This window comes from Schistocerca nitens, chromosome 1 (genome assembly GCF_023898315.1).
Source record: "Schistocerca nitens isolate TAMUIC-IGC-003100 chromosome 1, iqSchNite1.1, whole genome shotgun sequence".
Taxonomy (NCBI): Eukaryota; Metazoa; Arthropoda; class Insecta; order Orthoptera; family Acrididae; genus Schistocerca; species Schistocerca nitens.
In genome coordinates this window covers 88,379,762-88,396,962 of record NC_064614.1, presented here as the reverse complement: position 1 = coordinate 88,396,962, position 17,201 = coordinate 88,379,762, and the positions used below count along the sequence as shown (strand labels likewise).

The 17,201-nt window shown below is 42.3% G+C and overlaps 1 protein-coding gene across 3 annotated transcripts in view; it reads left to right on the top strand.

Annotated features, from left to right (window-relative positions):
• Positions 1-17,201, top strand: part of LOC126241393 (scoloptoxin SSD14-like) — a 483,336-nt gene that overhangs the window by 365,517 nt on the left and 100,618 nt on the right. For all 3 annotated transcript variants that reach the window (XM_049948003.1, XM_049948004.1, XM_049948002.1), the window contains one exon: positions 14,035-14,229. In XM_049948003.1, the coding sequence (XP_049803960.1) occupies positions 14,035-14,229 (195 nt within the window). The remainder of the gene's footprint in view (positions 1-14,034; positions 14,230-17,201) is intronic.

The following is a 17,201-nucleotide window of genomic DNA, read 5'->3' as shown; positions in this document are numbered from 1 at the left end:
ATTCTTCTTCACCTTCTATAAGTTCTTCGTTAGACTCACAGATTAATTGCTTCTTCGCTCAGCTGGGAAGAAATTTCTATTCTCTTTCAATGTCTGAATGAGATTAAAGTTTGCGGGCAAGCAGGTAAGCATCAACTGTCAACTATTAAAGCCATCTTGAGATCACATCTTCTTCAAAATCCGCCAATACTTCCAACTAGATCCACAGCATTCTGTAGGTTTACACTTTACAGCAGCTCTTTGGAGAGCTTTGCTGACCTGGTTGATCCTAAATATAATTTCATACCAAACCACTGTGCAACAAAGAATCCAAATTCTTGTACTTTTCCTGCAATATCAGTAGAACTTTTCCTCCCAAAATTATATACTTTAGAACCCTCTCTAGCTTCTTCACAAACAGCGTTACACGCTTATTCAATGTAGTACCTTAAGAGGCTCCAACGCATCTATTTGGCTTTCCCGACAGATACTGCAGAGAGATTTTAGAATCACATTAGATAAATGATCATTGAAAATATCCCATCGATAGGTAGATACAGAAAAGAAATTGAAAATCTCTAGAAATGTACTGATAAAGGCGACAGAAGAGGACATGATTGCCCTGGATCGTTCACGACGAGGTTTAACAAATGAGTTCCATACGAAAACAAAATTCCCCAGGTTAAGGCTTTTAGTTCTTTTTCGAACACTTATATTTTCCCTCTTCATATCTGAGTCGTTATCATACTCTTGGCCTAGAATATTTCAAAGGTATCATCGTTTTAGAAAACATCGGTTAGAAATTCACCAACAGCGCCTGTAACTGAAATAAAGCTGAGGAAATGTTCTGTGATAGTTATTTCTTCACCATGTCTGTACTAAACGGACAACCTACGACATTTCTTCTGCGCCATTCATGCCAGGAGTACAGACTAAAATAACTGAGTGATACGTTCATTTAAAATGTCCTCTTCAATACGTGTTGATAACAGAGTAATCAACGTTATTTTATCAGATAATGACACTTTAGGAGTACTGTACAAGGAAGACAAATTTAGCACTTGGGCGCCTCTGACACAGGAATGGGAAAACCGACCGGTTAAAACCGATCCCGGTATTTTAATTCTGAATATCCGATATTTTTCGATATTGGTTTGGTTTCGGCTATAACAGGTACTTTTATTTTTTGCCGACAACCGGGTATAAAACCGATATATCAGTTTTCCAAAGCAGTTGTGCTAAAATTCTTGGTTTTTAAATCAAACTTTTTTTATAAACGAGTTTGGTAGGACGTTCTGTGGCTTCTTTGAGATTCGTATCGTCTTTGAACGATACTGATGAAAGAAGTCAACTTACGGATCAGCACATCATACAACGGGTATTCGTGGGCCGACTGGATAGTAAATATTAGCCAATGAAACTGATTATTGAAGCTGTAACTACTGTCATGTAATTGTTCGTGGCAAATGCTGTACTTTGTCTAGTATCTAAACTGTTCATTTGACTTTTTAGAAAGAGCATTTTTGAATTTGTCAAAAAAATAAACTAGGTTCAAATTCCATTAAAAAGTAAAGATATATTTCATTAAAAACGTATTTTTATTTCGAAATAATTAATGAAAAAGAACGCTAAAACTTTCACACAAAAGCTTATAATTTGTTGGTTGGTTGGTTTGGGGAAGGAGACCAGACAGCGTAGTCATCGGTCTCATCAGATTAGGGAAGGATGGGGAAGGAAGTCGGCCGTGCCCTTTCAGAGGAACCATCCCGGCATTTGCCTGGAGTGATTTAGGGAAATCACGGAAAACCTAAATCAGGATGGCCGGACGCGGTATTGAACCGTCGTCCTCCCGAATGCGAGTCCAGTGTCTAACCACTGCGCCACCCCGCTCGGTCTTATAATTTGTCCGTCATTTCTATGAAATAATGGATGAGAAAGGAAGTCATGGCAACTGTAATAAATTAAAAACTTAACTTTGTAATAAAAAAAATTAGTTGATCTGCTGCCTGTGTCTGCGTAAAATGCCTTTATTCGCGTGTAGCCCTTGGAAATGGACAACTCAATACTAAAAAAAAAAGTCGTGTAACCCGTTTTCACTCTGTAGCACTGATTCCAATTTGTGGTATGATTCACGATTACATCATGAATTGTAAGCAGAGATTTAAAAAATTAGAATCAGGGGGAGAATAATGATAAATTTAATGTACCGTCCCAGTCTCTGTTCGATATTCCACATTTATTTCTGGAAACCATAGCAATAAAAAATCGAATATCGGTTATTTTGAGTGGTGTTAATAGCTAGTTCAAACTGGGGATGCAAAAAAACGGTATTGCCGTAAATCGGTTGTGGTTGCAATAACCGCCATCCCTACTCTGACGCCCCTCTCAGTTTGGTAGCCCAGGCATCCGCTTGTGTCGCTTGTTCCTTAAAACCGATCCTGAATGGGAGCCAACACGATGTTTGTGCCGTCGATAGCGGGCGTCGTATGGAACGTCTCATGGCAAGTCCACTTTTTTGAGTTATCAATCTTCTGACTGGTTTGATGCAGCCCGCCACGAATTTCTTTCCTGCGTCAATCGCTTCATCTTAGAGTGGCACTTGCAACCTACGTCCTCAATTATTTGCTGAATAAATTTCAATCTCTGTCTTCTGCTACAGTTTTTACCCCCTACAGCTCCCTCGCTGATGATGTTTGTTTTTTGGGGCGCTCAACTGCTCGTTTACCAGCGCCCGTACAAATTCCTAACCTTTGCTCGGTCCAATCTCGCCATTTTCATTAATGATGATGAAATGCTGAGGGCAATACAAACACCCAGTCATCTCGAGGCAGGTGACAGCTCCCTCGAGTACCATGGAAGTTATTCCCTGATGTCTTAACAGATGTCCTACCATTCTGTAATTAAATACACCAGTATTCTCCTACTGATTCAAATTTTTTAAATCCTTGATTAAAAAAATCGTATCGTAATGGAGGATCATACCAAAATTTGGGTATCACGAATAGTCCGCGCTAGAGAACGAAAACCGGTTGTAGGACTCTGTTTTTCGTGTTAAGCTGTCCATTCCAAAGGGCTACAAGCGAAGAAAGGCATATTACGTAGACATAGGTAGCAGATCAGCTAATTTCTATTCTTACTATAAAGTTAAGTTTTTCATTTATTGCCGTTACCGTGACTTCCTTTCTCTTTTATTATTCCATAGAAATGACAGCCACACTATAAGCTTTTGTGTAAAATTTCTAGCCTTCTTTTTCTTTAATTATTTCGAATTAAACACACGGTTTTGGTGAATTATATATCTTTAATTTTTAATGGGAATTTGAGCATAATTTATTTTTATTGGCGAAATCAAAAATGCTCTTTCAAAAAATTCAAATGAACGATTTAGATAGCAGAGAAAATACGGCATTTGCCACGAACAATTATAAGATAATAGTTATAGTTTCAGTAATGAATTAATCCATTCATCAATAATTACTGTCCACCACTCAGCTATTTTAGTCTGTACTCCTGACATGAGTGACGCAGAAGAAACGTCAGTGGTCGTCCGTTTTGTTCAGTCCGGGCCTTGGGAAGAGATAATTATCATAGAACATTTCCTCGGATTTATTCCAGTTACAGACACTATCGGTGAATCTCTAACTGATGTTCTCTAAAACGATTTGGTAACGCGGGTGATCCCTTTGAAGTATCCGAGGCCAAGGATATGATAACAGTTCAAAAAAGAAAGGAGAAAATATGAAGTTTCAAAAAACGATTGGGGAATTTTTAGTTGCGTGTGAGTCTCATTCGTTAAATCTCGTCGTGTACGATACAGTGCGATCATATCCTCTTGCTGTCACCTTTTTCAGTAACAATTCAAGATGGTTTCAATTTCTTTTCTGTATCTACCTATGGATGAAATATTTTGAAGAAGATCCACCTACAAATTATAAAATGAAGACTGAACATATCTAAAGAAATTCCGCTGGAATGGCACCTGACGACATTAAGATGGGCGTCGTATTTAGTAAGATAAAAAATACACAAATAAATAAGATAATACGTAATGAAAAAATGTTTATATGCTTTCCAAATAGGGGACTATATGCTCCTCCCATCCAAAAATGTCAAGGATGGGGATAAAAATTAGCCTTGCTCTTTTCAAAAAAATCATCCCGGATTTGTTTGGTGCGATTTAGGTAAATTACTTTCCGTGATTTTTACCTTATGTTTCTGCTGACCACTAGATTCAGAAACACCGGTCGCAGAATCATTTAAAAACATCATATTATAGTAGTAAGAGGTGGTTTTTCCTGCCCCGGATGTCAGAAAACCACGCTTAATACTGGATACATTATCTGACAACTGCCTCTAACAATTAGTATGACAACACATACACAAAATAAACACTTTAAACCTCCTGATAATAAACACTTGTGCTCTTTTCGATAGTGTCGTCAGTGAGAGGGAGATTAGCGACAATGATGCTCTCAAAGGATTGTTGATAAACAAAGGCGAAAAGGTCATCTCACCAATAAAGCTAAGAAGGTACTTACGTTTGGTCGCACTAAAGAACAGTCACAAACACTTTGGTTACAGGACGAACTGGCACGCAAAAGCAGAACAATTGTGCTTAAAGTCCGACGACGTTCTAACTACATAAACGCATATCAAAGAAAGCAATAAAAGACAGCAAAGAGCAGCCTTGATTTGAAATTGCTACCGAAGGAAATAAGATTAGAGTTAAACGTTCCACGGATAGCACGGTTGTTAGCGACGGAGCTGTAAGCTCGGATTACGAAAGGATGGGGATGAAAATCAGCCTTGCTCTTTTCAAAGAAACCATCACGGGTTTGTTTGGTGCGATTTAGGTTACATCACGGAAAACCTAAGTCTGAATAGCAGGACGGGACTTTGAACCGTCGTGTCGTCCTCCCGAATGCGAGTCCAGTGTGCTAACCATTGTGTCACGTATTCGGTAACATTGTTACCATTCCAAGAGTGTTACGAAAACAGACTACACTCGTTACAAAAAGGGCTGAGATAACTGGTACAGGAAACTTTATAATAACTCGTGCATCCGTAAGGAGATCCAAGCGGGAAGCCTACATTAGTTTTCGCATTCAGATTCTGGAGAAGGACGTTTGAGAAAATATTTCGAAGTTAGGCCGTATGTAAAGTCACCGAATGGGTCCAGAATTCGCAGTCAATCTGTCGTGGTTCCATCTGTGTTGAAACTGAAAACAGCTGACAGGGAATATAAATATTAAATACCGTCCGTTAAAAAGTATTTACGCGAGAGGATATCAATCTCTGACTGCAGCATAGACTCACAAATGAGAGATATTAATATTAGCATCGCAAATGAAGTCTACTTGAACGACGCACCAGATCGTGACGGAATTTCAGTTACATTTTACGATGAATGAGAGCGGAATAGTTCCTTTACTAGCCCGCAGTTCCACACGTCTAGAAGACAGCGCAGGTCACTCGCGTTTACAAAAACAGTAAAACGTCGGATGCTCAGAATTACTGGCGTCGGTGTGGTCCAGGATAGTGTAGCGTGTTTTACGTATTGTAAAACTGGTCGAAAATGTTGGAATTTTTATTTGCCCCCAGATAGCTCTGTAGCATGTTAGAAGTATTGTTTATAATTTTCAGAGTTTAATTCGTGCTAGAAATTATATGAAAGCCATACTGCTTCAACCAATACGCAGTGCCGCGCTCCCTTTTCTACAAGACCCTGTCCTTGTTTGCAATGTTTTATTGTTTCCTGCCATCAGAGGAAGAGACGCCCAAATACAACATTCGACTCATCTACTATTGTTAAAATTTCCTCATATGATGCTTGTCTGGTGTTCAGTGATGTCAGCGGTTGAAGAATCAGGGCCTTTATTTTGGCTAGGATTTGATGAGGGCTGCTTTGCTGAAAACCTGTTGAAAAAGACTGATGATGTGTGTATTGCTATCTCTGAAATGCCAGCAAAGAACATTGCCAATATGGCACGCCAGAGGGACCAGACTAGAAGAAAAGAGTTACATGAAGACCATAAACACCAACTCTATGGTTATGGCCAACATTAACCTAATTGTATATTTCATAAATGCTAATATTTTTTCTGCATTTCTTGTAAGTTTCATTTTTCACCATATAAAGAACTTTTTCTTCTGAACTATTTCAGATAAAAGGGTGAATCTACGACAGACTTTGTAATGCTATAACAAAAATTCCTGTGCTGCAAAATTTTTAAAAGTGCGTCACTGTCAAACTTATTTAAATTTTCGTGAAATAAAAACTGTGATGTATCGCATACATAAATTTAATAAATTTTTGCGAGAGTTCTAAGACTGACATTAACAAATGATATACAGACTTGCTTATCTAATTACATAGAAAAACCTACCACATTTTCAAAGTGATAAGTAAAGTAATTGAGAAAATGGTCCTCATGTATTCTAATAGCCTTCAGCAACGTCCTGATCAAATTGTAAAAACAAATGAAAAAGAAACCTTCATTACAGCCAATAAAATAATGACAACATGTGCAAAATTTGGTTTAGCTATCTCTCAAACAGTAAATGTTATTTTAGCTTATATGGCCCCGCGAATTTTATCATACGCCTCCCACTTAAGCCAAAACATGACGACGTTCCTGCCTGGAAACAAGCTTATCTCACAGAATCATCACGAATTCAGGAAAAACCTGCGAAACTCAGGTTTCCCTATTCATACACATCATCTTGCAAACAATAGATGTTGCTGAACTGGTAGAGTCCGTCTTGCTAGATTTCCGAGACATTCGTCACTTTACGATATTGATGATTGCTAACCGAGATAAGATGGTACGGAATGTCTTCCCAAATATATGGCTCCCTAGAGAACTATTAATACGATTTCGCCGATGAGATTGTAGTTCTGTCAGAGACAGCAAAGGATCTGGGAGAGCAGTTGAATGGAATGGACAGTGTCTTGAAAGGAGGATATAAGATGAACATCAAGCAGTGGTTGGAAAGGGAGTGAGACAGGGTAGTAGCCTCTCCCCGATGTTATTGAAGCTGTATATTGAGCAAGCAGTAAACGATACAAAAGAAAAATTCGGAGTAGATATTAAAATCCATGGAGAAGAAATAAAAACTTTGAGGTTCGCCTATGACATTGTAGTTCTGTCAGGGACAGCAAAGGAGTTGGAAGGGCAGTTGAATGGAACGGACAGTGTCTTGAAAGGAGGATATAAGATGAACATCAACAAAAGCAAAACGAGGATAATGGAATGTAGTCGAATTAAATCGGGTGATGCTGCCGGAATTACATTAGGAAATGAGACACTTAAAGTAGTAAATGAGTTTTGCTATTTGAGGAGCAAAATAACTGATCATGGTCGAAGTAGAGAGGATATAAAATGTAGACTGGCAATGGAAAGGAAAGCTTTTCTGAAGAAGAGAAATTTGTTAACATCGAGTATAGATTTACGTGTTAGGAAGTAGTTTCTGAAAGTATTTGTGTGTAGTGTAGCCTTGTATGGAAGTGAAACGTAGACAATAAATAGTTTAGACAAGATGAGAATAGAAGCTTTCGAAATGTGGTGCTACAGAAGAATGCTCAAGATTAGATGGGTAGGTCACATAACTAATGAGGAGGTATTCAATAGAATTGGAGAGAAGAGAATGTTTGGGCACAACTTGACTAGAAGAAGGGATCAGTTGGTAGGGCATATTCTGAGGCATCAAGGGATTGCCAATTTAGTATTGGAGGGCAGTGTGGAGGGTAAAAATCGCAGGGGGATCCCAAGAGATAAATACACTAAGCAGATTCAGAAGGATGTAGGTTGCAGTAGGTACTGGGAGATGAAGAAGCTTGCATGGGATAGAGTAGCATGGAGAGCTGTATCAAACCAGTCTCTGGACTGAAGACCACAACAACAACAACAGGAGAACTATGCTACTAACAGAACTCAGTATGCTATACTGGACGGCGAATATTCAACAAAAACAAAAGTAGCGTCGGATGTAGTCCCAAGGAAGCGTTATAGAACATCTACCGTTCTCAAAAGGCACAAATGATTTATCAGACAAGAGCACTAGCAGGTTATTCCCTGAGCGAGCTGTTGTCCACGACAATGAGGAAATCAAGAAAAACTTGGACAAAATATTCACTTAGCGTAATGAACGGTCAACTGCCTTGCCACAGTGGATACACCGGTTCCCGTGGAAACACCGAAGTCAGGCGCTGTTGGGCGTGGCCGGCACTTGGATGGGTGACCATCCAGCCGCCATGCGCTGTTGCCATTTTTCGGGGTGCACTCAGCCTCGTGATGCCAATTGAGGAGCTACTCGACCGAATAGTAGCGGCTTCGGACAAGAATACCATCATAACAACCAGGAGAGCGGTGGTCTGACCCCACGCCCCTCCTATCCGCATCCTCCCCTGAGGATGACACGGCGGTCGGATGGTCCCGGTAGGCCACTCGTGGCCTGAAGACGGAGTAATGAACGGTACATACAGATCCTGTATGATTTTAAATGGAATCTTATACCATTCTTCCTGCAAAATATTGGTAAGCTCAGATAATGTCGATGGAGGTGCATAACAGTCACATACCCTCCTCTCCAAAGTCGACCACAAAGGCTCAACAATACTGAGTTCTGGTGCCTGTGGTGGCCAGGGAAGATGCGGCAGTTCATCCTCGTGCTCACAAAACCAGTGCTGGACCAAGTGAGCTGTGTAAACAGGGGCATTGTCGTGTTGGAACACAAGATCACCATTGGGGAACAAATATTGTACCATGTGAAGGACCTGAACTGCTCACAAAACCAGTGCTGGACCAAGTGAGCTGTGTAAACAGGGGCATTGTCGTGTTGGAACACAAGATCACCATTGAGGAACAAATATTGTACATGTGAAGGACCTGATCTGCTCACAAAACCAGTGCTGGACCAAGTGAGCTGTGTAAACAGGGGCATTGTCGTGTTGGAACACAAGATCACCATTGAGGAACAAATATTGTACCATGTGAAGGACCTGATCTGCTCACGAAATCATTGCTGGACCAAGTGAGCTGCGTAAACAGGGGCATTGTCGTGTTGGAACACAAGATCACCATTGAGGAACAAATATTGTACATGTGAAGGACCTGATCTGCTCACAAAACCAGTGCTGGACCAAGTGAGCTGTGTAAACAGGGGCATTGTCGTGTTGGAACACAAGATCACCATTGAGGAACAAATATTGTACATGTGAAGGACCTGATCTGCTCACAAAACCAGTGCTGGACCAAGTGAGCTGTGTAAACAGGGGCATTGTCGTGTTGGAACACAAGATCACCATTGAGGAACAAATATTGTACATGTGAAGGACCTGATCTGCTCACAAAACCAGTGCTGGACCAAGTGAGCTGTGTAAACAGGGGCATTGTCGTGTTGGAACACAAGATCACCATTGGGGAACAAATATTGTACCATGTGAAGGACCTGATCTGCTCACGAAACCATTGCTGGACCAAGTGAGCTGCGTAAACAGGGGCATTGTCGTGTTGGAACACAAGATCACCATTGAGGAACAAATATTGTACATGTGAAGGACCTGATCTGCTCACAAAACCAGTGCTGGACCAAGTGAGCTGTGTAAACAGGGGCATTGTCGTGTTGGAACACAAGATCACCATTGAGGAACAAATATTGTACCATGTGAAGGACCTGATCTGCTCACGAAACCAGTGCTGGACCAAGTGAGCTGTGTAAACAGGGGCATTGTCGTGTTGGAACACAAGATCACCATTGAGGAACAAATATTGTACATGTGAAGGACCTGATCTGCTCACAAAACCAGTGCTGGACCAAGTGAGCTGTGTAAACAGGGGCATTGTCGTGTTGGAACACAAGATCACCATTGGGGAACAAATATTCTACCATGTGAAGGACCTGATCTGCTCACGAAACCATTGCTGGACCAAGTGAGCTGCGTAAACAGGGGCATTGACGTGTTGGAACACAAGATCACCATTGAGGAACAAATATTGTACATGTGAAGGACCTGATCTGCTCACAAAACCAGTGCTGGACCAAGTGAGCTGTGTAAACAGGGGCATTGTCGTGTTGGAACACAAGATCACCATTGAGGAACAAATATTGTACATGTGAAGGACCTGATCTGCTCACAAAACCAGTGCTGGACCAAGTGAGCTGTGTAAACAGGGGCATTGTCGTGTTGGAACACAAGATCACCATTGGGGAACAAATATTGTACCATGTGAAGGACCTGATCTGCTCACGAAACCATTGCTGGACCAAGTGAGCTGCGTAAACAGGGGCATTGTCGTGTTGGAACACAAGATCACCATTGAGGAACAAATATTGTACATGTGAAGGACCTGATCTGCTCACAAAACCAGTGCTGGACCACGTGAGCTGTGTAAACAGGGGCATTGTCGTGTTGGAACACAAGATCACCATTGAGGAACAAATATTGTACCATGTGATGGACCTGATCAGCCAAAATGGTACATATTCGTTGGCAGTAACACGACCTTTCAGATTAACAATGGGGCCCAAGGAACATCATGACACGACTACACAAATCATCACAGAACCCCCATCATGTTTCTCTCTTGAGACGTAAATTCTGCATATCTCTACCCCATGACTTTCGTCACCTCATTGCATACTCTTTGCTTGGTTTCTTTTGTAGTTAAAGAATTCTGAAATACGTCTAAGTTGTCGTAATAGGCTCTGTTTCGTGCTTGTATCATTTCTTTTACACACTGGTATCCAAAATCGAAGCAACAATCGGTAATTTTGCAAGGATGCTTTTATTTTGCCACAAAACATTATAAACGGCTGTCAGTAAAGTAGAAACAGTGTAAAGACTAAAGACCATAAACAACTGCAACATGCATAACGGCAAACAAAAATGTTCTTCGTTTTTCTCAGCTTAACAGATCTGCATACAGATTCCGACAACTGGTTAATGTGTCCAGTATGAAGTTGGACCATCTCTGGCAGCTATACAGGCCTGAAAACGGTGGAGCATGCTGTGGATGATGTCATCAACCTTATTGCGAGGCAATAACGCCCATTCTTCCTGCAGAGCTGCTCACAAGTCTTGGAGGGTGGCTGGTGGTTGCTGGTGCGATGCAGCCCATCTCCCAGCGCATCCCAGACGTGGTCTATGGGATTCAAATCGAGAGAGCGAGCAGGCCACGCCGTGCGTACTATAACTTCCGTTCCCAAGAAAACACCTGTACTTATGAGGTCGAGAAATACCATCCGTCACTACGAAGTCTGGGCCCACAGCACCCCGCAAAATCCGCACATTAGGTCCCAAGATATGGTCACGCCACCTGACAGCGGTTAAGCCTTGCCCATTCATCCGTACAAGTCCATGATGAGGTGTTCGAGTGGTCAACGTAATCCCTGCCAACATCATTAGGGATCCTCCTCTATCTCGGTCTCTTTCCACAATGCTTTGGTCCCGAAATCGTGTTCCACATTCCCTCAGATTCGAATTTGCCGTGAATCACTCTCCAGACCAAATCGGGACTCATATGTAAAAGACCATCGGCCCGCTGTTCGATCGTCCAGGTGACATGTTGACGACTCCACTCCTCCTATGAAGACGTGTCAGAGGTACACACACAGCAGATCTCTGACAATAAAGGCCACTCTGCCGAAGCCTTCTGTACAACATTTGCCTCAATACAAGACGTCCAGTGGATGCTGCGCGGTCAGACGCCAGTTGCCATGCAGTAAATAAGGCGGTACCGTCGTGCCCTTACTGCCAAATAACGGTCCTCTCTTTCTGATGCAACATGTGGTCACCCCTGTCAACCGAGCGAGGTGGCACAGTGGTTAGACACTGGACTCGCATTCGGGAGGACGACGGTTCAATCCCGCGCCCGGCCATCCTGATTTGGGTTTTCCGTGATTTCCCTAAATCACTCCAGGCAAATGCCGGGATGGTTCCTCTGAAAGGGCACGGCCGACTTCCTTCCCCATCCTTCCCTAATCCCATGAGACCGATGACCACGCTGTCTGGTCTCCTTCCCCAAAAAACCAACCAACCAATCACCCCTGCCCTGGTCTTCGGTGTATGGTTTCGGTCTCTATAAACTGCCACCACACCCGAGAAGCTACAGAACAATTCACATTAAGCCATCAAGCCAAATCAGTTTGCGACTGATGCTTCCATTCTTCCTATGGCATCTTCTCTGTACCATATTGCATCGTCCGTGACTTTGTATACAGCGATTGTGGATGTGGGTCTACCCGGGAAACACTAACCCCTTTGATAGGTGCCCTGACGCCATCGTTGGCGTGCTTGTCCGTTGAATTGAATGCCACCTTGCGTACAAAACATGACCGTACAGACATCTGTTGACAGTCTGTGTGACTACGTCGTGAACTGGACACAGGATGGGGAAATAGCGGTTTGTTGCTTTAATTTTGGACACCAGTGTATTACTATCGCTCGTTAACATGGTTCAAATGGCTCTGAGCACTATGGGACTTAACATCTGAGGTCATCAGTCCCCTAGAACTTAGAACTACTTAAACTTAACTAACCGAAGGACATCACACACATCCATGCCCGAGGTAGGATTCGAACCTGCGACCGTAGCAGTTTCGCGGTTCCGGACTGAAGCGCCTAGAACATCTCGGCCACCGCGGCCGGCACTGGTTAAATGGACACATTGGTAATGGAAGCAGCAGACAGCTTTAAAACATTTGTTAGTGGTCTGCTCGTCACGTGATATTCTTCTAGCCTAATAATTGGACATTAACATGTATTCTGTGTTTTCGATTACGGTACGTCCGATATTTGTACCTTTTTTGCTTTTACCTCGTCCACATCTTTAAGCATGTTTACATCTCCTGCCGCAATTGCACAATGATTATGTAGATGTAGGCAGGATATCAGGAGAATGTTTATAAAATGAGCCATGAAAATAATTTTATACTTGCCTTTGTCAGTTGCCACTCTTAAACAACAATCTAAAACACTCCTCATTACATCTGAGCTGATTCTCTAATGGCAGAACATTACAGTATAAAAATCAGACATCTACCTGAATCGAAAGTTCCTGGCAGATTAAAAATGTGTGTCGGACCGAGACTCGAACTCGGGACCTTTGCCTTTCGCGGGTAAGTGCTCTACCAACGTTGTTTTTTTTCCGTTTTGTTCGTTATAGTTCGTTGCGATTGGTCTGGGCAGACGTCACAAGACATCCGTTCAAGTTGATCGTTGATCCTTTGACTCAGTTTTTTTTTTTATTACAGAGAGCACTCAGCCCTCTGACCGAACACGCTGAGCTACCGTGCCGGCTACCAACTGAGCTACCCAAGCGCAACTCACGCCCCGTTCTCACAGCATTACTTCTGCCAGTACCTCGTCTCCTACCTTCCAAACTTTATAGAAGCTCTCCTGCGAGCTGCGAGCTTCTGTAAAGTTTGGAAGGCAGGAGACGAGGTACTGCCAGAAGTAAAGCTGTGATGACGGGGCGTGAGTCGTGTTTGGGTAGCTCAGTCTGTAGAGCAGTTGCCCGCGAAAGGCAAAGGTCCCGAGTTCGAGTCTCGGTCGGGCACACAGTATTAATCTGCCAGGAAGTTTCATATCAGCGCACACTCCGCTGCAGAGTGAAAATCTCATTCTGGAACCACCTGAATCGTTCACCGCTGGATATTTTTCAAGCGCTTATCGAAGTTTTGACGTGTCCATAGCAGTTATTAAGTCCGGTTAATGAAAGTCCACCTTTGCTACAGTGTCCTTTATTAACAATACTACCAGGTTCGAGGGGTTAATCCTCCAGCTTCAGACAGTTTATTGTGGACCACACGGTAAAGGGTACCCTACCAGTTTCCAATGTTACTTGGGCATGTACCAGGCACCTAGCATCAAGAGCTAACCATGTATGTTAAAGTGCCAGAAGAATGAGGATCAATGCTACGCAGGTGGTAGCACTGTTGATAAAAGATTTTGTGGCAGATGCAGAATTTGATGTATTTCTTGTTTCAAATGCTTGGTCAATGTAAATGTTACTGTCTTTACTGAGAGAAATTCCTGTTCGAATTTATTCTTAGATCGCACATGAAGAGGGCGTTAATGGCCCTAGCGGTGGCTGTTGTTCTGGTGGGTTTGGCAGTCGGTCTAGTCTTCGCCTTGCGACCTCAACCCGACGATGGCCCGAAGCCACTGCCGCCCTCAGACTCCATCATGGGCGTCTACACTCATGCTGCAGTCGCCACGAATGGGTATCTGTGCGCGGGTATTGGAAGGTGAGTCTATGACTAACAGATCCAGCTCTAAATTATGTCTCTTACGTCCTCAAGACCAAATTAATATGATATCGTGATCAAATTTAGACTGCAACATGCTACCAGCAACAACAACTGGCTATTTTCACAACATCTGCATTATCTGATCAAAACTATCCGGACATCTATGGGAAACTTACCACTATAGTTCAATTCTTTTATCTTGGCGGTTCGCACATGCCCGCACAGACGCGGGAGATTGCTGCGTTGCCAGTTGCACGCGCCAAGCAAACTTACGTTTAGGGGGGAAGCGCGCAGTTTATGAAGTAAAGCCACCACGGCCGCATTAACCCTTTCGCTGCTACAGAGACGTGCTCCCCGCATTCCGCGCTGTGCGCGATTTTGTCATCACTGCACTGCTCGCCTGTGCAGACACATAGTGTTCCGACTGCTTTGACAAACTTATCATTCGATTTCCCAAAAACTATTTGGCCCAAAAATTTGATTTTCACACATCTTCTTGACTGATACCATCCCCCCATAAATGACTTAATTTTGTTTCGATGTTCAACGCAGTTATTGTGCAGCATTAAATGTAGTAAACCACTACACGTAATTTTGAAGAGTTTGCAGAGGTAAAAGTCCATAGCTTATACTTTCCGTATGGTTGATTTCAGTTGCCACTAGAAAATTCAAAAAATTACATTCAAACGAATAAAATTCGTGAAGTAAGACACTTCAATATTGTTTTTAAATAAAGAAAATACTAAGCACCGAACAAGGTTTGAACTCGGAACCTTTCACTTAGCAGCAAAACACTTTGTCTATTTTTTTTTTATATAAATTCTCATTTTGTTCACTTTTGTTCGTTGCATCTGCTCGGGGCGGACGTCGTAAGGCGTCCGTTCAAGTTCGTTGTTGATCGATTAGCTCAGTTTTTTTATTACAGAGGGCTGCTAACCCTCTGACCGAACACGCTGAGCTACCGTGCCGGCTATATTAGGCTAACGCAGCCCGTCAATCAATATACTTTCTGGAGGCCTTTACACTAGGGTGCAAAATACCAACAAACACTGTTGGTATGACTATGAATTACTCACGGTTCGTCGAAGTACAATAGGAAATAAACAATTACCGCTGTTCTTTATTGCGAAAAAGCGGTTAGTGAGAATGATACAAACACCTTTCCTTGCTATCGCCTCAATTAGGAGGCTTATTGCTTGTTTGGTTTAATTAATTAATAGAATATGAAGCATTTGGTGTAAAGAATGCGCTTTTTCCAAACTTTCTGTAAAAGAAATTCTGCTATCAAGACATTGCTTTCGTACAGTTACTTTATTTATGACTGAACGTTTCTAAAACTGAAGACACTCATCCGTGCTCTGTATTGCAGTCGAGCTCTGGCAACGTCGGTCTCTGTTGATTGGCTGACTGTGTTTTGTGACGTCAGATGCGCAGAAAGAACCTAAACTCGGCCGCCGTCATAAATGACACGCACTTTAGATGTCACGAAAGTCGGACCCGCCAATGTGAAATGAGCAGGGAGGATTGCGTTGTCAGTAGAGAAGCACTGATAGCAGAGAGGTTCGATCTGGAGAGTCAGTGACTTCGAACTTGTGTCATTGGGTGACACCTGACTAACAGACCCATCTGCGACATTTCAGCCCTCCTAAAGCTGACCAAGCCGACTGTCGGTGATGTGATTGCAAAATGGGAACGGGAAAGGACCGTCGAAGATTGCAAAAGATAGGTGTAAAAAAAATCGCATGATATCTGCGGAAGGCATGGCCTGTTGAGATTCAAAATGCTACCGGCAGTCCAGCTGACACATTGACTAAGCATAGGGCGCTGGAAAGAATTGGGTACTATGGCTGAACAGCTCCTCATAAGTCACACATTTCTGGAGTCAACACTGCGAGATACTTGATGTGGTATAACGGGGGACGCCACCGGGCAATGAGTGACTGGAAACGAATGATTTGGGGTGATGAAGCACGTTGTGCCCTGTGGTAATCCAATGCAAGGGTTTGGGCTTGGAAAATGCCTGGAGAACATTACCAGCCATCATGTGTGAAACCAATAATGAAGAGATGATGTTATGGCATGAGAATGTTTTTATTGGTTAGGATGTGGTCCACTTATTCCGCGTAAGAAAACTCTAAATGCATTATGTGCACTATGTGCAGTACCGCAGCGACTCCCAACCTTGGGGGGGGGGGGGGGGGGGGGGGGGGGCGGGGAGGGGGCGTGTTAACGTTAAATGGAGGGCACGAACTTACTGAAAAAGAAAAAAAATAGAATTCAAAATCTGCTTAATCTAGCAAAAGGTGAGCAAGGCGAAATACATTCTGTAGTAATATTAATAAAATAAAAAGTAAAAATTCGCATTTGGACTAACATCATGCACTTACAAATTGGTCTGTATTAATGCTGCGCGATGCATTTAATAATCAACTTTTCAATATTAAATTAAAAACTGGACCAGTAATTATTAATGACTCCCTTGAGCCTGGCTTGCACAGCAAAGTTTTGCCATAGAGAATTTAATATTTCTCATGTTTAACTTAAGTTTATATTTTGTCTTCAAAGCAGCCAACGCAAAAGTTCCTGCATCGTAAAGGTAGGATGTTGTAAATGGCGACAGAATAGGAATGCTCTTGTTTTCAGTGCAGAAAACTTATTTTCAGTGCGGAAAACTCATCATTCATCTGTGCTCAGTATTCCAAGGGCGATTTATTGTTGAATTATCTGTTGATTTCGAAACTTGTGAAAACTACGGAGACGTCTTCTTCGACAATTGAGAGACCTTCTGGAATATTTAGCAATGGATACCTTACCCATTCGTAACGTACTACCGAGTTTCCGTCAGCAAGAAAATAGTTTTTAAAATTATTTTACAGCGTTTTTAAGTGATTTTAATAGTTGCAGAAACAGTTTTCACACGTTTTTCTTCAGCCTTGTAAGTTTTAATACATCCATCTCTACTTGCGAAC